Raw genomic sequence first — 20,969 nt, 5'->3', positions numbered from 1 at the left:
ACGTGTTTTGTTATGATATCCAACAACTGTGCCAAGTATGGTTCAAATCGGTCCATAATCTGATATAGCTGCCATATAAACCGATCTTGGGTCTTGACTTCTTGAGCCTCTACAGTGCGCAATTCTTATCCGATCAGAATGAAATTTTGCACAACGTGTTTTCTTATTATATCCAACAACTGTGCCAAGTATGGTTCAAATCGGACCATAACCTGATATAGCTACCATATAAACCGATCTTGGGTCTTGACTTCTTGACCCTCTGGAGGGCACAATTTTTATCCGATTTGAATGAATTTTTACACGAAGTATTTCGTTATAATATCCAACAACTGTGCCAAGTATGGTTCAAATCGGTTCATAAACTGATATAGCTGTCATATAAACAGATCTGGGGATTTGATTTCTTGAGCTTCTAGAGGGCGCAATTCCTATCCGATTTGGCTGAAATTTTGCATGACGTATTTTATTTTTACTTTCAACAACTGTGTCAAATAAGGTTCAAATCGGTTCATAACCTGATATAGCTGCCATATAAACCGATCTGGGATCTTGACTTCTTGACCCCTAGAGGTCGCAATTATTATCCGATATGCCTGAAATTTTGTACGATGGATCCTCTCATGACCATCAACAAACGTGTTTATTATGGTCTGAATCGGTCTATAGCCCGATACAGATCCCATATAAATCGTTCTCTCTATTTTACTTCGTGAGCCCCAATGGGAGCAATTCTTATACGAATTGGCTGAAATTTTACACAGGCCTCCAACATATAATTTAATTGTGGTTCGAACCGGACCATATCTTGATATCGTTTTAATAGCAGAGCAACTCTTTTCTTATATCCTTTTTTGCCTAAGAAGAGATGCCGGGAAAAGAACTCGACAAATGCGATCCATGGTGGAGGGTATATAAGATTCGGCCCGGCCGAACTTAGCACGCTTTTACTTGTTTTAAATATTATTAAGACTTTTATTTGCAAAGATTGGTGAACACTTTTTGTTTTATCGCATTCACTCCTCCGATGTGGGAATACGAATATAGGCTATCATTGATGACATGACTGATTTTCCACAATTTTTTTCGCTTTGCTCTCATAACCTTTTGCTTAAAATCTCTTCGATAGTTTTATTCGCAGTGCATCCTTAGGTATTAAAACAGGGGTAGTATGAAATTTAAATTCCACCTCTTTCCTAGGCATTGGCTCAATGTGGAAGTTTGCCAGAATTTTGGCCAAGGCCACCTTAACGTTTAGAATACCCATGCGTTGAGCTGTAAGCAAAAAAAAGGTTTAAAAATAAAAGTTTAAACAAATTTAAACAAGTCAAAGTGCATTAAGTTCGGGAGGGATGATTCCTGCATATACCCTCCACCGCGGATCGCATGGGATAAGTTCTTGTAAGTTCAGTCCTAATTTAGATATAGCTGCCATATAGCCCGATCTCTCGATTTAAAGTCTTCCACCCATAAAAGGCTCATTTATTGTCCGATTTTTCCGAAATTTGGGGCAGTGAGTTTTGTTAGGCTCTTAGACATCCTTCTTCAATTTGGCCCAGATCGGTCCAGATTTGGATATAGCTGCCATATAGACCGATATCTCGATTTAAGGCTGTGGACCCATAAAAGGCGCATTTATTGTCCGATGTCTCTGAAATTTTGGACAGTGAGTTATGTTAAGCCCCCCCGAGATACTTCTGCAATATGGCACAGATCGGTCCAGATTTGGATACAACTGCCATATAGATCGAACCGCCAATTTAAGGTCTTAGACCCATAAAAGCCACATTTATCATCCGATTTTGCTGAAATTTGGGACAGTGAGGTATGTAAGATCCTTGGATATCTTTTTTTCAATTTAGCCCAGATCGGTCCAGATTCGGATATAGCTGCCATATAGACCGATCTCTCGATTTAAGGCTTTGGGACCATAAAAGGCGCATTTATTGTCCGATCTCGACGAAATTTGGGACAGTGAGTTGTGTTGAGCCCTTCGACATTCTCCTTCAATTTGGCTCAAATCGGTCCTGATTTGGATATAGCTGCCATATAGACCGATCTCCCGATTTAAGGTTTTGGGGCCATAAAATGCGCATTTATTGTCCGATCTCGCTGAAATTTGGGACAGTGAGTTGTGTTGAGCCCTTCGACATTCTTCTTCAATTTGGCTCAAATCGGTCCTGATTTGGATATAGCTGCCATATAGACCGATCTCCCGATTTAAGGTTTTGGGGCCATAAAAGGCGCATTTATTGTCCGATGTCTCTGAAATTTTGGACTGTGAGTTGTGTTAGGCTCTTCGACATTCTTCTTTAATTTGGCTCAGATCGGTCCAGATTTGGATATAGCTGCCATATAGACCGATGTCTCGATTTGAGGTTTTTGGGGCCATAAAAGGCGCATTTATTGTCCTATCTCGCTGAAATTTGGGGCACTGAGTTGTGTTGGGCCCTTCGACATTCATCTTCAATTTGGCTAAGATCGGTCCAGATTTGGATGTAGCCGCCACATAGACCGATATCTGGATTTAAAGTCTTGGCTCCATAAAAGGCACATTTTTAAACCGAATTCACTGAAATTTGACACAGTGACTTATGTTAGGCTTTTCTACACCCTTGTCGTATATGGTTCAGATCGGTTTATGTTTAGATATAGCTACTAAAATGATAAAAATTTTGTTATTTGGTCCGAATCGGAACATATTTCGATATAGCTGCTATGGGGCATAAGGCATGCATTATTCACCGGATTTTGACGAAAGGCGGTTTACATATATAACCGAGGTGGAGGATATCCAAAGTTCGGCCCGGCCCAACTTAACGCCTTTTTACTTGTTTTTTTTTAACTTTCCTATAGCTCTTAAAAAGTCACCCTTTGTAAACATACTTTTTAGCATCTCAAATTAACATTTCTTTAAGTTACAAACGGAAAGATGAATACCCCATCCCCATGGAGGATATAAAAGTATACCCACCTATACAATGTCGAGGACCTTCGCCAAAGGGCATATAGGCCACGGGATTGCAATCCTCAGAATTTGGGTCAAAACGTTCCGGTTTGTAGTCCAAGGGATTTGGAAAATACTCCTCATCTCTGTGAATGCCATAGAGCGATATGAGAATTGCAGTGCCCTTTGTAATGGTGAAATCCGAGTCCGGCAATCGATAATCTTGGGTACATTCACGGTTCAAAAAAGGCAAGCCAGGATATTTACGCATAGTCTCTGAAATATTTACAAGCTATATGTGGCTAAAAATGTTAATCTCTTATATTTACCCACCCATTATGCACAAGTCCAAATATTTCATATCCTGCACGACCTCATAGCTTAATTTTCCCCTAGCCTTCAATCCATGTTCTTCCAAACACCTGTCAATTTCCCTTTGGGCTTTTTCATAGATTTTCGGATACATAGCCAATTCGTATAATGTGAAAGCTATGGTGGCGGAGGTAGTCTCTGATCCAGCTATATAGAATAACAATAAATTAGCAGCAATCATATCGATAGTTAGGGATTTAAGGTTTTCCGCTGGTGATTCCACACTCCAGACTTCAGCGTCATTGTCATCGGAAATTCTTCCAGTGTTCTTCAGTTGGATCAAAAGTTGTAGAAGATCTTTTCTCATTACTTCATGTTGTTCGCGAAATTCGATGGTACGTTGGACAATGTCCCTCACTGCATAGGTTATGGGGTCAGTTACACCTAAGCGACATAAAATTCCTGCTACACTGAAAAAAAGAAGAAGGAAAAACCAACATTTCTAAGAAATTTTTCTCTAAAGGCAAAATTTTGATCCGAGAATACCAAATTGAAACTGAAATTATTTTTAATCACCAAACTTCTTTTTTCGAATTATGAATAAGCACTTATCTATGTTTTACGTTTTTTTTAAACTAAATTCACATACTTACGATGGACATATAAAATTCATCACATGCCGTATTCTATGCAGCACATTTGCATTGGGATTTTTAAAAAGTCCATCACTCATAACACGAAATTCATTGTGGGGATTTTTGAAGCTGTCTATGTCCAGGCCATACACCACAGAGCCTATGATGTCTATGGCATAACTAAGGGAATATGGAAACTCAGTTACAACCCCAACTCCTTCAAAATATTTCAAATCACTTACGTGGTACTCAAATACTTAACTTCCACAGTCTGGATATCCCCATCGTCTAGTTTTGCCAAAAGATATTCATTCAGTTTATTGACCACCTCATCTATGGTCTCAAACATGGCCTTTAGCTTGCCCGAAGAGAAAGAGGGAGTAAGTTTTTGTCTCAGGCTACGCCAGGTTTGACCTTTCAAGTTGAACAAATGCGAAGATAAAGGGTCATACTTTTCATCCACATATACTCCACGATCATGGAAGCTGGCAAAATCCGCTGTCATAATTTGCCTGGCAAGTGTGGCATCTCTCACTAGAATGGCTGGTTTAAAGAACATATACATGCCCACTGCGGGGGCATGAGAGCGCTGGTAAACATCTGCAATCACCAGACCCAAATGTTTTTCTTTACGAAACACCTGATACAGGCTGCCAAAGGGTATTATCACACGATCATCTGTTTCAAGACCCAGACGTTGCCATTTGGTATAGTGCCGTTTGATTATTAGCCAAGATATCCAAACAGTCGTCGTCAACAAGAATAGAAATAACATTTTTTGTTGTTTCTTAATAAAATGCAATCATCCGCATAGCGTCTTACCGATAACAGAGCTTGACGAAAACTAAGCAACAACTCTTAAAGACTTGTTTTTCTTTGTTTGTATTTTAATGTCTTATCGCAAAATACTCTCACTTTCTCAATAACGGTAAAAGTATAAAGCGATCGCAGAAAGTAAACATCTGAGAGGAGCATACATTGGACGAATACCAGAACATTGCCTTCGATTATGAAGTTATCGCTTAGTCGATTGGAAGTAATCGCATACGAGTACAATTTGGAAAGTTTTATTATAGGCTACTAGCTGACCCGGGCCCGCTCCGCTGCCCCTTCTTTTACTTTATATGGAACAAAGGTTTCCTTGGAATATTTATTTTCGATAATTAAAGATCTTTTAGTGAAATACCATGGTAACTTGACAAACAGTTTGACAATATAAGTGCCTTTATCTGAATCCCATATGATCTTTATTGGTCTACGAATTTAAGTTTGGATGTAAGGTGTACTCCACTTAATTTCTGCCCGATATTCTCATGATGTCTGATTTAGTGGTGTTTTCGGGGGAGAGGTGGTCCCCCAGATACTTGGCCCTGAAAAAATGTCAGCATCGTGCTCTTCTCTCAAATACCATTTATTTAAACCCCATATTGCCATTGGTTTTGAGGGGGAGTTTACAGGATGAGATGTCCCCCAAACACATGGCCCCAAAATAGGTAATCAAATTCGTTTTCTAATCTCAAATACCTTTCATTTGAGCCACATATTGGCATGGTCGAAAAATTAGTTCCCTTTTGGGGGTGTTTTGGGAAAGGGGTGATGCCCTAAATACATGGTCCTACATTTGGATATCAAATTCGTATTCTACTCCCAAATATCTTCATTTCAGCCCCATACTACGATGGTCACTAAAAAATTGCTGTTTGTGGGGTATTTTGGGAAAGGGGTAGACCCCCGGAAAATTGGTCCCGAAAATGGGTATCAATTCTTGCTCTACCCCCAATACCTTTCATTTAAGCTTCACAATGACATGCTCGGTAAATATGCCCGATTAAGGGGTGTTTTGCGATTGGGTTGGTCCCCCAAACACTAAGCCCGGAAAATATATCAGCAACGTACTCTATTCTCATATATCTATATATCATTTATTTGAACCGCATATTGCCATTGCCCTCAAAATCGGATATCAAATTCGTTTTCTAATCTCATTTAAACTCCTTAATGCAAAAGTCAGCAAATATGTCCGGTTTGGGGTATTGGCCCTAAAAACTATGAATAATTAGGTCCACTCTCTTTAAGACCAAAATTGTCTTGGTGAGCAAATACGTCCTATTTGGGGGTTGTAATGGTGGAGGGACGTCCTCTAGACAGTTGGCCCCTAATGTTGATATCAGATACGTGGTCTACTCGCAAATACCTTTAATTTGAGTCCCATATTTCTATAGTCGGCAAACATGGCCGGCTTGGGGTGTGTTTTGGGGGATGGGCGGCCACTCAGTGAGTTGGCCTTGAAAATATATGTCGGATTTGTGTTTCATTTTAAAAACCCTCTTATTTGTGCCTCATATTGCAATAGTCAGAAAATACTTACTATTTGGGTGGTGTTGTGGGGGTTGGGGTGGCCCCATAGACACTTTTCCCGAATATTGATATCAAATTCGTGTTTTACTCCCAAAGACCTTTCATTTTAGCGCCATATTGGTATGGTCGTAAATTTGTTCCCTTTGGGGGATGTTTTTGGGGAGCGGCGACCCCCAAACACTTGGTCCCATTCTAAATTCAAATACTTTTTATTTAAGCCCCATATTCCCATGGTCAGTAAATAAGTCCTGTATGGGGGGTGTTTTGGGAAAGAGTTGGACCCCCAGAAACGTGGTCCCACATTTGGATATCAGTTTCGTATTCTACTCTTAAATACCTTTCATTTGACTCCCATATTGCCATGGTCGGTAAATATGTCCGATTTAGGGGTGTTTTGGGGGTTGGGGTGGTCCCCCTAGCACTTGGTTCGAGAAATGGATATCAGATACGTTTTCTTATCCTAAATACCTTTCTTTTGAGTCCCATATTGTTGTGATTGGTCTAAATATATGTTTGGTAGGTTTAAGGGGGGCGGCCCCCCTAGGTACCCCATCCGCAATTTGGATACCAAATTTTTATTTTTAGGGTACTATATGAGAGCACACAAGATTTCGCTTAAATCGCACCACCCATCTCCTAGATCTGGTGTTTCTGAAAATTAGGGTAAGGGGGAGGGTCCGCTCCTCCCCCCTTCAGATATTAAAAAATGTAGTACCCTATTTTCACCACATTATGCACCATCTGTGAATTTCAAGAAAATCGTTTCAGCCGTTTCTGAGTCTATAAGGAACCCACAAACAAACAATTGATTTTTATATATTGTATAAAATTGTTTATCCTTTGTTTGCCTTAAAAGAGATACAGTGAAAAGAGCTCGACAAATGCGATCCATGGTGGAGGGTATATAAGATTCGGCCCGGCCGAACTTAGCACGCTTTTGCTTGTTATGGTTCAACGGTAGGAACTAGAGGACATCTTTCTTCTCTTGTGCCTGTGTTAGCACAATGGACGAAAACGTCTGAGCCTGATGGTAGACTGACACTTAAATCTAACCTGTTACCTAAAACCTCCAATACACCACCTCCAGGCGGCATAGAGATCGCATCATATGCGTACGATTGCACGATCATGACATCAGGCAGCCGCCTCAACTTCTACAAAGCAAGAATTGAGGCTAACGTGTAGTCCCAGGTCACAATCGGGACACTACCCTACACACATCACCTTTTCAACTGCCCAGCCAGACCCATGCGTCTCAAACCCAGATCCCACTGGACGTACCCGACGTTAGTCGCAGAGTTTCTGGATCTGGTTCCTCGACGGAATCAAGCAGGCGAAGGAGAGAACACAACACACTGCTACAACAATAACAACATTAAATAACATTTTCCCGTGGCCAAAATTTTAATTTAAAATTTTAAAAAATTTAGATGTAGGATGATTTCGTCAAAATCAACAGAAAAATGTTTTGTGTTTTTATAAAACTAAAGTAGATTTGTTGTCACCATAGACTTTTTCATAATACCCAATTCTATGAACATAATTTTATATGCGTTTTCTATTCATCTCTCTAGAGGCACCCTAACACCATAAAAAATGTTCCCATAATAAAAAAAAAAACAAGTAAAAAGGTGTTAAGTTCGGCCGGGCCGAACTTTGGATACCCACCACCTCGGGTATATATGTAAACCACCTTTCATCAAAATCCGGTGAAAATTGCATACCTTTTGTCCCATAGCAGTTCTATCGAAATATATCTAAATATAAACCGATCTGAACTATATACAACACGGATGTCTACAAACCTAACATAAGTCACTGTGTCAAATTTCAGCAAAATCGGATAATAAATGTGGCTTTTATGGGCCTAAGTCCCTAAATCGGAGGATCGGTCTATATGGCAGCTATATCCAAATCTGGACCGATCTGAGCCAAATTGACGAATGATGCCGAAAGGCCTAACACAACTCACTGTCCCAAATTTCAGCAAAATCGGATAATAAATGTGGCTTTTATCGGCCTGAGATCATTAATCGGAGGATCGGTCTATATGACAGCTATATCCAAATCTGGACCGATCTGAGCCAAATTGACGGAGGATGACGAAGGGCCAAACACAACGCACTGTCCCAAATTTCAGCAAAATCGGATAATAAATGTGGCTTTTATGGACCTAAAACCCTAAATCGGAGGATCGGACTATATGGCAACTATATCCAAATCAGAACCGATCTAGGCCAAATTGAAGAAGGATGTCAAAGAGGCTAACACAACTCACTGTCTTAAATTCCAGCAAAATCGGATAATAAATGTGGCTTTTATGGGACTAAGACCCAAAATCTGAGGATCGGTTTATATGGCAGCTATATCCAAATCTGGACCGATCTGGGCAAAATTAACGAAGGACTTTCGGGAGCCTAACACAACTCTCTGTCCCAAATTTCAGCAAGATCGGATAATAAATGTGGCTTTTATGGGCCTATGACCCTAAATCGGCCGATCGGTCTATATGGGGGCTATATCAAGATATAGTCCGATATAGCCCATCTTCGAACTTAACCTGTTTAAGGACAAAAAACGAACCTGTGCAAAATTTTAGCTCATTATCTCCATTTTTAAAGACTGTAGCGTGATTTCAACAGACAGACGGACAGACGGACGGACATGTCTAGATCGTCTTAGATTTTTACGCTGATCAAGAATATATATATACTTTATAGGGTCGGAAATGGATATTTCGATGTGTTGCAAACGGAATGACAAAATGAATATACCCCCATCCTTTGGTGGTGGGTATAATAACCGATTCATGTCCAGATCAAAACAAGTTCAACTATTAAGGTCATAAATATAATCTGAGGCAATCGACCCAATTTAGTGACGCTGGGGTACCAATGGATGAATGAATAGATAGACGAATATATGCAACGCGCGCCACTCAAAGAAATCATCAAACCAAGTAATCAGCTAATAATGGGACTTCCATTCACACATTGAATGCATGGGAAATGCCTAACGCACCGAATTACTTCGAAATATTTCTTTGGCAATAATTGGATTGCCGACATAAAGTATTTCAACATGGTTGCGTTTTTGGTTTTTTTAATTTTATTTATTTAGTTTTTTTTTTCTACTATACAATTTAAAAGTGTTTGGATGGACAGACAGACTTGGGGGGCCCAGCTAAACTAAAACGCAATGTTACACAACAATTAAAAAATGGATAAAATAGACAATCAACAAATGGCCCAGGCCGCAAGGTAATCGAATATGAAAACACCTCCGAACAAAGCTTTAATGAATACAATTAAAATGTAATAAACACTGCTATCGAGCAAAAAAAAACACACACACACACACAAAACTAAACGTAAACAAACCAAACAATATCGAATGGAAATTCAATGAACACAAAATGCTTACAAAACCAACCATTTGTAAGCATTATAAGGAATGAATGAATGAAAATCGCATCGCATAAGACTACCAAGAAATTGTGTAGACGGACCACCTAGAGCGCAGCGCTGTATTGCAGATGCTCACCCAACCACAATCGACAGCATTGTAAGCACATATAAATAGCAACTACGAACCATCTATCTCTTCAATGGAGGATAATGAGCATGTTGCCATGGAAGAAACGTTGCATTATAAATCCCAAGACTAGAGACACCCGATATCACCGATACACCTGTTGCAGATGTCTTCAATAAATTAAAGAGCCAATTAAGCTTCGACAACTAAATTTAGTTGTATTCCACTGAGAAGAATGTCTACAGCAAACTGAGATTAAATAAATTACACAATGTCTAAACTTGATATGATAGGTAATGGCAATAGAGTCCCGTCCCGTATTCGACTGAGAGGATGGTAAAAGTTGGCCATATTACAATGAAAATCCAAATTTGTCACTGAAGTGGGATACTTCTCTAATATCGGAGAGATATTGTGGATTCTTTACAAAGCAAACCTCCTTTTCTGCGAGTCCGAAATGCATGCCGCAGAACAACACCATTTAGTACAGATGTTGAACATGACTGAAGAGTTCATAACCAAAAGATATTAAACAAGTAAAAGCGTGCTAAGATCGGCCGGGCCGAATCTTATATACCCTACACCATGGATCGCATTTGTCGAGTTCTTTTCCCGGCATCTCTTCTTAGGCAAAAAAAAAGGATAAAAGAAAAGATTTTCTCTGCTATTAGAGCGATATCAAGATATAGTCCGATTTGGACCACAATTAAATTATATGTTGGAGACCTGTGTAAAATGTCAGCCAATTGGAATAAGAATTACGCCCTTTGGGGGCTCAAGAAGTAAAATAGAGAGATCGATTTATATGGGAGCTGTATCTGGCTATAGACAGATTCTGACCATAATAAACACGTATGTTGATGGTCATGAGAGGATACGTCGTACAAAATTTCAGGCAAATCGGATAATAATTGCGACCTCTAGAGGCTCAAGAAGTCAAGATCCCAGATCGGTTTATATGGCAGCTATATCAGGTTATGAACCGATTTTAACCTTATTTGACACAGTTGTTGAAAGTAAGAATAAAATATGTCTTGCCAAATTTCAGCCCAATCGAATAAGAATTGCGCACTCTTGAGGCCCAAGAAGTCAAGACCCAAGATCGGTTTATATGACAGCTATATCAGGTTATGGACCGATTTAAACCATACTTGACACAGTTTTTGGAAGTCATAACGAAACACCTTGTGCGAAATTTCAGCCAAATCGGATAGAAATTGAGCCCACTAGTGGCTTAAGAAGTCAAGATCCCAGATCGGTTTATATGGCAGCTATATCGGGTTATGGACCAATTTAAACCATATTTGTCACAGTTGTTGGAAGTCATAACAAAACACCCTGTGCAAATTTTCAGCCAAATCGAAAAAGAATTTTGCCTTTTAGGGGGCTCAAGAAGTAAAATAAGGAGATCGGTTTATATGGGAGCTGTATCAGACTAAAGACCGATTCAGACCATATTTGATACGTATGCTAAAGGTCATGGCAGAGGCCGTTGTACAAAATTTCAGCCAACTCGGATAATAATTACGCCCTCTTCAGGCTCAAGAAGTCAAGATCCCAGATCGGTTTATACAGCAGCTATATCTGGTTATAGGCCGATTTGAACCATATTTGGCACAGTAGTGAAAATCATAACAAAACACCTCAAGCAAAATTTCAGCCAAATCGGATTGGAATTGAGTGGCTCAAGAAGTCAAGATTCAAAATCGGTTTATATGGCAGCTATATCAGGTTATGGACCGATTTCAACCGTACTTGGCACGGTTGTTAGAAGTATAACGAAATACGTCGTGCAAAATTACAGCTAAATCGGAAAAGAATTTTACCTTCTAGGGTCTCAAGAAGTAAAATAAGGAGATCGGATTATATGGGACCTGTATCAGGCTAAAGACCTATTCAGACCATATTTGACACGTATACTGGAGGTCATGGGGGAGGCCGTTGTACAAAATTTCAGCCAAATCGGATAATAATTACGCCCTCTTCAGGCTCAAGAAGTCAAGATCCCAGATCGGTTTATATGGCAGCTATGTCAGGTTATGGACCAATTTAAACCATACTTGGCACAGTTGTTGGAAGACATAACAAAACACCTCATGCTAAATTTCAGCCAAATCGGATATGAATTGCGTCCTCTAGTCTCTCAAGAAGTCAAGATCCCAGATCGGTTTATAGGGCAGCTATATCAAAACATGGACCGATATGGCCCATTTACAATCCCAACCGTAGGTCGGTAATAAGAAGTATTTGTGCATAATTTCAAATGCCTAGGTTTACTTCTTCCAATTTTAGCGTGCTTTTGACAGACAGACGGACGGCAGACCTTTCATCATAATCCAGTGCAAAATTTTTACCCCCATAGCAACTATATCGAAAAATGGACCGATTTGAACCAAATTCGGCACGGACATTGAGTGGTCTAAGTCATTGTTCAATTTTGTAGAACAAAATATTGGTTTTTCTGGTAGCTTTATCCAAATATCTGAACGATCTTAACCATTTACGACACCGATGTGGAAAAGCCTAATATAAGTCACTGTGTCAAATTTCAGCGAAATCGAATTTTAAATGCGCCTTTTAGGGGGCCAGACTTATAATCGAGAGATCGGTCTATATGGCAGCTATATCCAAATCTAAACCGATCTGGACCAAATTGAAGAGGGATGTCGAAGGGCCTAACACAACTCACTGTCTCAACTTTCGGCAAAATCGGACCATAAATGCGTCTTTATGGGTAAAAGACTTAAAATTGAGAGATCGGTCTATATGGCAGCTATATCCAAATCTGAACCGATATGATCCAAATTGAGGAGGTATGTCGAAGGCCCTAACACAACTCACTGTCTCCACTTTCGGCAAAATCGGACCATAAATGCGTCTTTTATGGGTAAAAGACTTAAAATCAAGAGATCGGTCTATATGGCAGCTATATCCAAATCTGAACCGATCTGGGCCAAATTGAGGAGGGATGTCGAAGGGCCTAACACAACTCACTGTCCCAAATTGCAGCAAAATCGGATAATATATATTTTACACCTTCTCCACACATGCCACAGCAATTTGCGATAAAGTCAAAAATAGAAACAAAGTCATCAAGTCATTGCCGTCAGCAGGTGGGATGTCGATAGGCCTAAAACGATCTAAACCCCCAAATTTTTCCAATGGCTCTCTTGCAGGTGTATAGGGCAAGGATTGCTTTTCTTGCCCTTTCCAAAACGTTGGATTTGAAATTCAATTTCCTGTCAACATCAGCTTTGCATTATTGCAAGCAACTTCAATGTCAAGAAATGCTACCCTTGTTTATTCCTTGACAGCGAGAATACCCTCTTTGAAGCAGACTAGGTAGTGAAGGGCTGTTTCAGTGGACTTGCCTTTACTCTACGCATGCTGCTAACGAGACAGGCGATCTCCAAGGATCTTTGCTATAAAATATGTTTCTATCAACCTCTCATGAGCCTTCAGCATTACGGGTGACAGACTAATACGACGGAAATCTTTCGCCTTCGTGTGGTAAGATTTTCCTGCTTTCGGAATGAAAATCACCTTCGTGGTATATCTACCCAAGCGAAGCAACCAGTCTGTCATACACAGCTTGTAATTCAAACGGTGATATATCATCAGGGCCTGGCGACTTAAAGTAGTCGAAATTTCTTATCGCCCAAAGAATTTTCGGCTCAGTCACAATTTCACTAATAACCTCCGACGAAGGCATACCAGTAACCATTTCTTCTGGCGCTACATTGTCCATTAGAAAATTTCCCGGGAAATGTGTATCAACGAATAGTTCTAGTATTTCCATACCAGACATTGTCCATACATTCTCTAACTTCTGAATATACCCCACCGTAATAGGTCTAGAGGACAGAATCTTCCTTAGCCTAGAAGCCTCAGAAGTATCCTCCACGGAGCTGCATAATTCCACCCAGGACTTGTTCTGATCCTTTCTCAGCTCGCCCTTATATTTACTTAGCTCAGCCTTATAGGTGTCCCAATCTTGTGGTGCTCTTGTAGCTTTCGCCCTATTGAAGAATTTTCTGCAGTCCTTGCTTAGACCAACCAGCTCTGGGATCTACCATGGGGGTCGCTGTTTGCCCCTTGGCTTGGCACTAGGACATGCTGACCCAAGCAGCCTTGATTCGCTTGACCATGATGTCTATATTCTCCGCAGTTTCCACTTCCTTTTCTGGTCTAGAAGGGATAGATGAGCGGAGTTTGTGCCGAAATGTATCCCAATCCGCTTTTCTTCTGTGAAGCCGAAGGACCGCTATGTGCAAGAACCGGTGCCACCCGACCTCGCACTGAGACTCTCCACTAGATACTGCTGACTGTCCGCGACTACTGTTACAGCTACTCCTGATGAAGCATTCCACTATTCGCAACCTGTGGACGCGCCCGGTTGCTCGCAGCTAAACTTGTCGTGACAGCAATGTTCCATTTGTGTGGTGCTCACAACTATCCCGTGCTGGACCTCATATCTGGTTGTTGTTGTTGTAGCAGTTTATTGTGTTCAATCTTTCGTCTGCTTGATTCTGTTGAGTGTCAAGACCTAGGAACTCTGCGACTAAGATGGGGTGCGTCCACAGGGATCTGGGTCCGAGTCGAGTGGGTCTGGTCGGGCAGTTAAACAGGTGACGTGTATCGTGCAGTCCCTGGTTACAATCGGGACATACATCTTGCACGTCGGCATCAATCCTAGCTCTGTGGGAATTGAGGCGGCTGCATCTGCCGGAACGTAACTGAGCCAGAACCACTCTGGTTTGCCGGGGGAGGTCGATTTCTTCGGGTGCAATGGGAGGCGGTCGTTCTCCAAGGACTACATTCACCCGGTAGCCAATTACCGCATCTGCTACCGTGTCTGCATGAATGTTGTAAGGAGTAATGCCTCAGAAGTAATGCCTCAAGCGTCATTGCCACTGGTGAGAGAAGGGAGATCGGTCTGTACGACTCCCCCAAACTCGGGTCTTTTCCAGGCTTCAGTAGCGGGATCACTCTGCCCATTTTCCAGACATCGGGAACTATAAGAGTGTTCAATGACAGGTTGAGGACAGTGGTAAGGTACTCAACTCCAGGTGAATCCAGATTCTTCAACATCAATGTAGAGATTCCGTCGGGGCCCAATACCTTAGAAGATTTGGCGCCATGGATGGCATTCGTAACTTCGCCCACGGTAAATTGTGATAGCTGTTTCATCGGCTCAGAGACCACGAATACGGCGAATGGCTCTCCACCTTGCCCCGTCTCTCTCGGGATGCACAATAAATTGACGGTTGAACAACCTGGCGCATCTCTTCGGATCAGTCAGGGTTATCTCGCCAAAAGTGACTGAGGTCCTGTCATCTCGTCTACCGGGGTTCGAGAGTGACTTAACAGTGGCCCACAGTTTGCCTACACCGGTGCCTAAGTTACATTGCTCTAAGTGTTCCAGCCACAAATTCCGCTTATGTTCGTTGACTACCCCGTTTATTTCCAGATTCAGCTCGCTGATTCTGGGGTTAGCGGAGTCCATAGTACGAATCCCATCACGCTCGTCTGCTTGCGCCGGGAAATTGAGTCGCACTTGGGGTATTCGACCGGCTGGTATAAAGCGAGCAGCTGCTGCGTTAATGATGTCTCGGAATTTCCTCTCGGCCACAAGCACATCAGAGGGGGGTGGTAGTTCACTGAAGCGGCGATTGGTATACTCTCTGAAGCCAGTCCAATCGGCCTTCTTATAATTGATAAACATCCGGCGCTCAGAGGTTATGAAGTCGGGTGGTCGGTCGATGGTGAGAATTATGGGGAGGTGGTCTGACACCAAAGAGATGACGACTTGCCAGGATACGTCACTCAGGAGATCAGGGGATGCAATTGATATGTCTGGCGAGCTGCTGCACCTCCTCGTAATACTAGTGGGGGCATCTTCATTCACCGTGCAAAACGTGGAGCTATCTATCTGCTCTGCCAAAGCTCTGCCACGCAGGTCGTTACCTAGGGGAGAATGCCATGACGTGTGATGCGCATTAAAATCCCCTAGAACAAGACGATTATGGCCAGATAGCAACCCACTTATGACGGGGTTGTAAACCTGGCCATTAATCGGAACACACCCACCAACCGGCGGTATATACACATTGTATATCTCTATTTCGGCAGTACCAAACCTAACTGCTATCCCCATACATTCCATGTAGGGGTCACTAGCGTCAAGCGTAGGCGAGATAGGTCTATACTGCACGGAATGATGTATAACGAAGGCCAATCCCCCACCTCCATTCCTTGAGCGATCCTTACGTAGCACATTGTAACCGTGACAACTGTGCAAGCTGCAGGTGTTGGTCAGCTTTGTCTCCTGGATCGTTGCGACCAATATGCTCTTCCGACTCATAAAGTTCACGATCTCATCGATCTTGCCACGCAGTCCACGCTTGTGACCCACTGCTGGCCATGTTCGCACAGCACCTTGCGACATAGCCAGAATGACTATACTCCCGTAGTGAAGTTAGGCCAGAGCAAAATCGGAATTGTACCCAATCCATGCACCGGTTACACCTCACCGACACCGATCGATGATGAAGGCGGTTCTAGCAAACCGAACAGAACCAGGGTCCAGGGTTCTTTTCCTTCCCGGCACGGACCAGAAGCGTGCGGAGAAGGCACTCTGGGATGTGCCTCTCCCATGACGAAAAAAGACGAACACGTACACTGAGGCGGCAGCCCTTGCCGATGAGGATTCCATCGGGTCAATCCGGTGCGTACAACCGGCTGCCATGGGATTGCAGCCGGTGATGTACTTTAGCATTACTGCCTACAATGAGGATCTTCTTCCCTGCAGAAGCGGCTTCCACCAGCAACGTAAGGCTTGAAAGCGGCATCTCTGAATCGTATGCCATATATAGGGAAGCCAGCCAGTAATGAGATGGCTTGCTACTACTGTATCTTCAATGCCTAGCGACGGAAGAAGAAAAACATTTAGACTACTCTTTGCAAGAATACAGGCTCCATGTCTTCCATTCCCCGTGCCCTTGAGTAGTTTAAATTCTTATTCTTAATTCCCGGAATTCTTAGTCCACGAACCATAACTCCGCACGCCCATGGCTCCTGAATAAGAACCACGTCAAATCCCCCTGCCATTAAGAAGGACCTTTATTGCCGCCGAAGCGGCCTTACAATGGTGGAGATTTATATGCAGAGACTGAACCATAGTCAGGATTCAGAACTTCCACCACTGTTGCGTTCGCTGAGTCTTCTGATTCCTCCAGGAGTTCGTTCTTACAAGATTCGTTTGATCTTGTCATGATGAGTTTCCGTACGCATCCTGCAATCCGCCAGAATTTAGCGTTCTGGTTGATAGTTCCTCAGGCCAGGGTTTCAGCAACAATTTCAGAGTCGTCTCCTGATTATATAGACTTTCAAATTGAACTTGTTGAATCCGTAGGCTACAAATCCTTCAGACCTGTTGAGGTCTGCGAGATAGCCTGAGTTTAGTATGTATACTCCGCTAGAACATCAGAGTATACTGATGACAGTTCATTGGGTATCCTACTCCAACTACGAGTATTCCTAAATATGCAGACCTGTTCTTCTCCCTTGTTGTCAACTACCATTACCAAACTGTTCCTGGCGACATTAGCAAAGGTTCTTCGAGCCATCTTACTATTGTTCGCCCTGGTTCTTTTAGGCATGGGATGCCCTCCAAGTGACCGCAACCGGCAATGGTTTCACAAAATATGGGGCTAATGAACAATAAATAATTAAGGTATAATTGTTCTTTTGATGTAATGAGGGGATAACAACCTATCAAAAATTTTTTTTCAGTATTTCAATCCAGGCGTTTAATACAAACACTTTCAATGACTTACAACTTGACCACCAGCATTAAAACACATCATTGTTTTTTTTTTTTTTTTTAATTTTTTGCTACAATAAAACATTTCTTTTTCTTTTTATTGATTATTGAATTGGAATCATCTTTAGACTAAACTATTTTAAAATAGGGATAACATCTAAATAAGTTTCTTTTTTCTTCAGTGTTTTTTGAAGATTTTAGTTTTTCTTCATGCCATTATTTTCCCTTATAATTTTCATGTGGTCTCGTTCCTTCTGAATTGTTGACTACACCCTGTAATTGGTTTTTGTTCTTCATTTTTATTTTATATACCAAACTAGAGGGAATACGAAACAAAGAAGAAGTAAGTGAACATTCAAAGAAAATAGAAGGTGGGTGCTAAAGATGACATGGAACAGAATCAAACTATGTTCAAATGTTCAACTGTTGACTAATAGACTCTTTTTTTTGATTTATTTATATATGGAATTTACTTATATAGAGTGAGAGTTTTGTATATATATATAATTTCATATATATGTCTGTATATATAGAATCTATAATGTTTTTGTTTTGTTTTTTCAATTTTCTTTTTTTTTTTTTTCTTTTTCATTTTGTATATATATTTTATATATCATTCATTCATCTTAAATATCATTCATAAATATCCTTAATCGTCAATTTATATTTTCATAATTACAAACTTTATACATCAGGATTAGAAAGGTTGGGATTTTTTTTTAAGGAAGTACTCTAACGGCTATATTGCCAAAAAGTATTGTAGATTTGAAATCGGTTTATTTGACAGTTCTATGAAGAAAATCTGTGAAATAAACCTATTTCAAATCTACATACCAGAGTTTTTTTTTAGGACTGAAGACATATACTTGTAATAAAGACTCAAACCATTACTTTCTTCAACGCAGCCGAATTAAAATACATAATATATTCCAAAAGGAGACTAAAGCTATGTAGGGAATAGAAAACAGGTTTTAATGGTCTCTTTTGGAGTATAATGCATGATTGGAGCCACAATTCTCTGGGAGGTGTTCAAAAGAGTAAGAAAATCTATCATAAACAAGTAAAAGCGTGCTAATTTCGGCCGGGCCGAATCTTGATAACCCACCACTATGGATTCTGCCAAAATATGGGAAATTTTAGGTTGCCCAAAAAGTAATTGCGGATTTTTCATATAGTCGGCGTTGACAATTTTTTTCACAGCTTGTGACTCTGTAATTGCATTCTTTCTTCTGTCAGTTATCAGCCGTGACTTTTAGTTTGCTTTAGAAAAAAGTGTAAAAAAGTATATTTGATTAAAGTTCATTCTAAGTTTTATTAATAATGCATTTACTTTCTTTTAAAAAATCCGCAATTAAATTTGGGCAACCCAATATATCTAGTTATAGACAGAATTGGACCGTACTTGGCGTAGTTGTTGAAACTCTTAACAGAACACCATATGCTAAATTTCGGCCAAATCGGATAAAAATCGCAGCTTGTAAGGGCTCAAGAAATCAAATCGGGATATCGGTTTATATTAGAGCTATATCATGTTCTTGACCGATTTGAACCTTACTTTACACAGTTGTTGGGAGTTATAGCAGAACACTATGTGCAAAATTCCAGCCAAATCGGATGAAAATTGAGGCTTCCAGGGGGTCAAGAAGTCAAATCGGGGGATCGGTTTATATGGGAGCTATATCAGGTTATGGACCGATTTGGGCAGTACTTGGTTCCGTTGTGGAGACCTATAGTAGAATACCATGTGCAAAATTTCAGCCAAATCGGATGAAAATTGAGACTTCCAGGGGCTCAAGAAGTCAGATCGGGAGATCGGTTTATATGGAAGCTATATCAGGTTATTAACCGATTTGGACCGTACTTGGCACAGCTATTGGAAGTCAAAATAGAACACTACGTGCAAAATTTCAGCCAAATCGGATGAAAATTGAGTCTTCCAGGGGCTCAAGAAGTCAAAACTGGAGATCGGTTTATATGGAAGCTATATCAGGTTCTTGACCAATTTGGACCGTACTTGGCACAGCTATTGGAAGCCAAAATAGACGACTATGTGCAAAATTTTAGCCAAATCGGACGAAATTTATGGCTTCCAGGGCTCAAGAAGTCAAATCGGGAGATCGGTTTACATGGAAGCATTATCACATTATGAACCGCTGTGGATCGTACTTGACACCGATGTTGGAAGTCAAAACTGAACACTACATTCAAAATTTCAGCCAAATCGAACGAAATTTCTGGCTTCCAGGGGGTCAAGAAGCCAAATTGGGAGATCGGTTTATATGGGAGCTATATCAGATTATAGACCGATTTGGACCGCACTTGGCACAGATATTGGAAGTCCTAAGAGAAAACTTTGTGCAAATTTTCAGCCAAATCGGATGAAAATTGAGGTTTCCAGGGGCTCAAGAAGTCAAAACGGGAGATGGGTGTATATGGGAGCTATATCAGGTTCTTGACCAATTTGGACCGTACTTGGCACAGTTGTTGGAAGTCAAAGTATAACGCTACATGCAAAATTTCAGCCAAATCGGATGAAAATTGAGTATTCCAGGGGCTCAGGAAGTCAAATCAGGAGATCGGTTTATATGGGAGCTATATCGGGTTAAAGACCGATTTGGACCGCACTTGGCACATCTATTGGAAGTCAAAACAGAACACTACATGCAAAAATTCACCCAAAACGGACAAATATTGCGACTTCCAGGGGCTCAAGAAGTCTAATCGGGAGATCGGTTTATATGGGAGCTATATCAGCTTCTTGACGGATTTGGACCGTATACTATGTGCAAAATTTCAGCCAAATCGGATGAAAATTGCGGCTTCCAGTGGCTCAAGAAGTAAACTAGGGAGTTCGGTTTATATGGGAGCTATATCCAAATCTGAACCGATATGGCCCATTTGCAATTACCAACGACCTACATCGATATTAAGTATCTGTGCAAAATTTCAAACGGCTAGCTCTACGGGTTCGACTGCTATCGTGATTTCGACAGACGGACGGACGGACATGGCTAGTTCGGATCAGAATTTCGATACGATCAGGAATATATATACTTTATGGGGTCCTAGAACACTATATCGAGGTGTTACAAACGGAATGACTAGATTAGTATACCCCCATCATATGGTGGTGGGTATAAAAAAGTATGTAAATCGTAGAATTTGCCCAAGGCAAACATCTCACATATCAATGAATGCTGTCTGATTCAAGCTTAAGCTCAATGATAAGGGGTCTTCTTTTTAGTGTCAAGTCCGAACGGAGTGCCGCTCTGCGTTTTTTGGGGAGAAGTTTTTACCTGGCATTGTACCTCACAAATGTCGCTGGCATTAGGATGGGATAACCACCGCTAAGAATGTA

General features: G+C 41.1%; 1 protein-coding gene across 2 annotated transcripts; it reads right to left on the bottom strand.

The window, feature by feature from the left end:
• Positions 1–960: 960 nt before the first annotated feature.
• LOC106096314 (cytochrome P450 6d1) lies at positions 961–4,734 on the bottom strand. Of its 2 annotated transcripts, none has more exons than XM_013264000.2 (5): positions 4,137–4,734; positions 3,913–4,074; positions 3,281–3,729; positions 2,975–3,223; positions 961–1,275 (listed from the first exon to the last, which is right to left on the bottom strand). In XM_013264000.2, the coding sequence occupies exons 1-5, from the start codon at positions 4,667–4,669 to the stop codon at positions 1,112–1,114; spliced, it is 1,557 nt and encodes a 518-aa protein (XP_013119454.2). In that variant the 5' UTR covers positions 4,670–4,734; the 3' UTR covers positions 961–1,111. The 2 variants fall into 2 exon arrangements, with proteins under 2 accessions (XP_013119454.2, XP_059221838.1); XM_059365855.1 differs by lacking the exon at positions 961–1,275 and adding an exon at positions 1,295–2,658.
• Positions 4,735–20,969: the final 16,235 nt, after the last annotated feature.

This window comes from Stomoxys calcitrans, chromosome 3 (assembly GCF_963082655.1).
Source record: "Stomoxys calcitrans chromosome 3, idStoCalc2.1, whole genome shotgun sequence".
Classification (NCBI taxonomy): domain Eukaryota; kingdom Metazoa; phylum Arthropoda; class Insecta; order Diptera; family Muscidae; genus Stomoxys; species Stomoxys calcitrans.
Note: the sequence above shows the minus strand (reverse complement) of the source record. Positions and strands in the feature narration are given on the sequence as shown.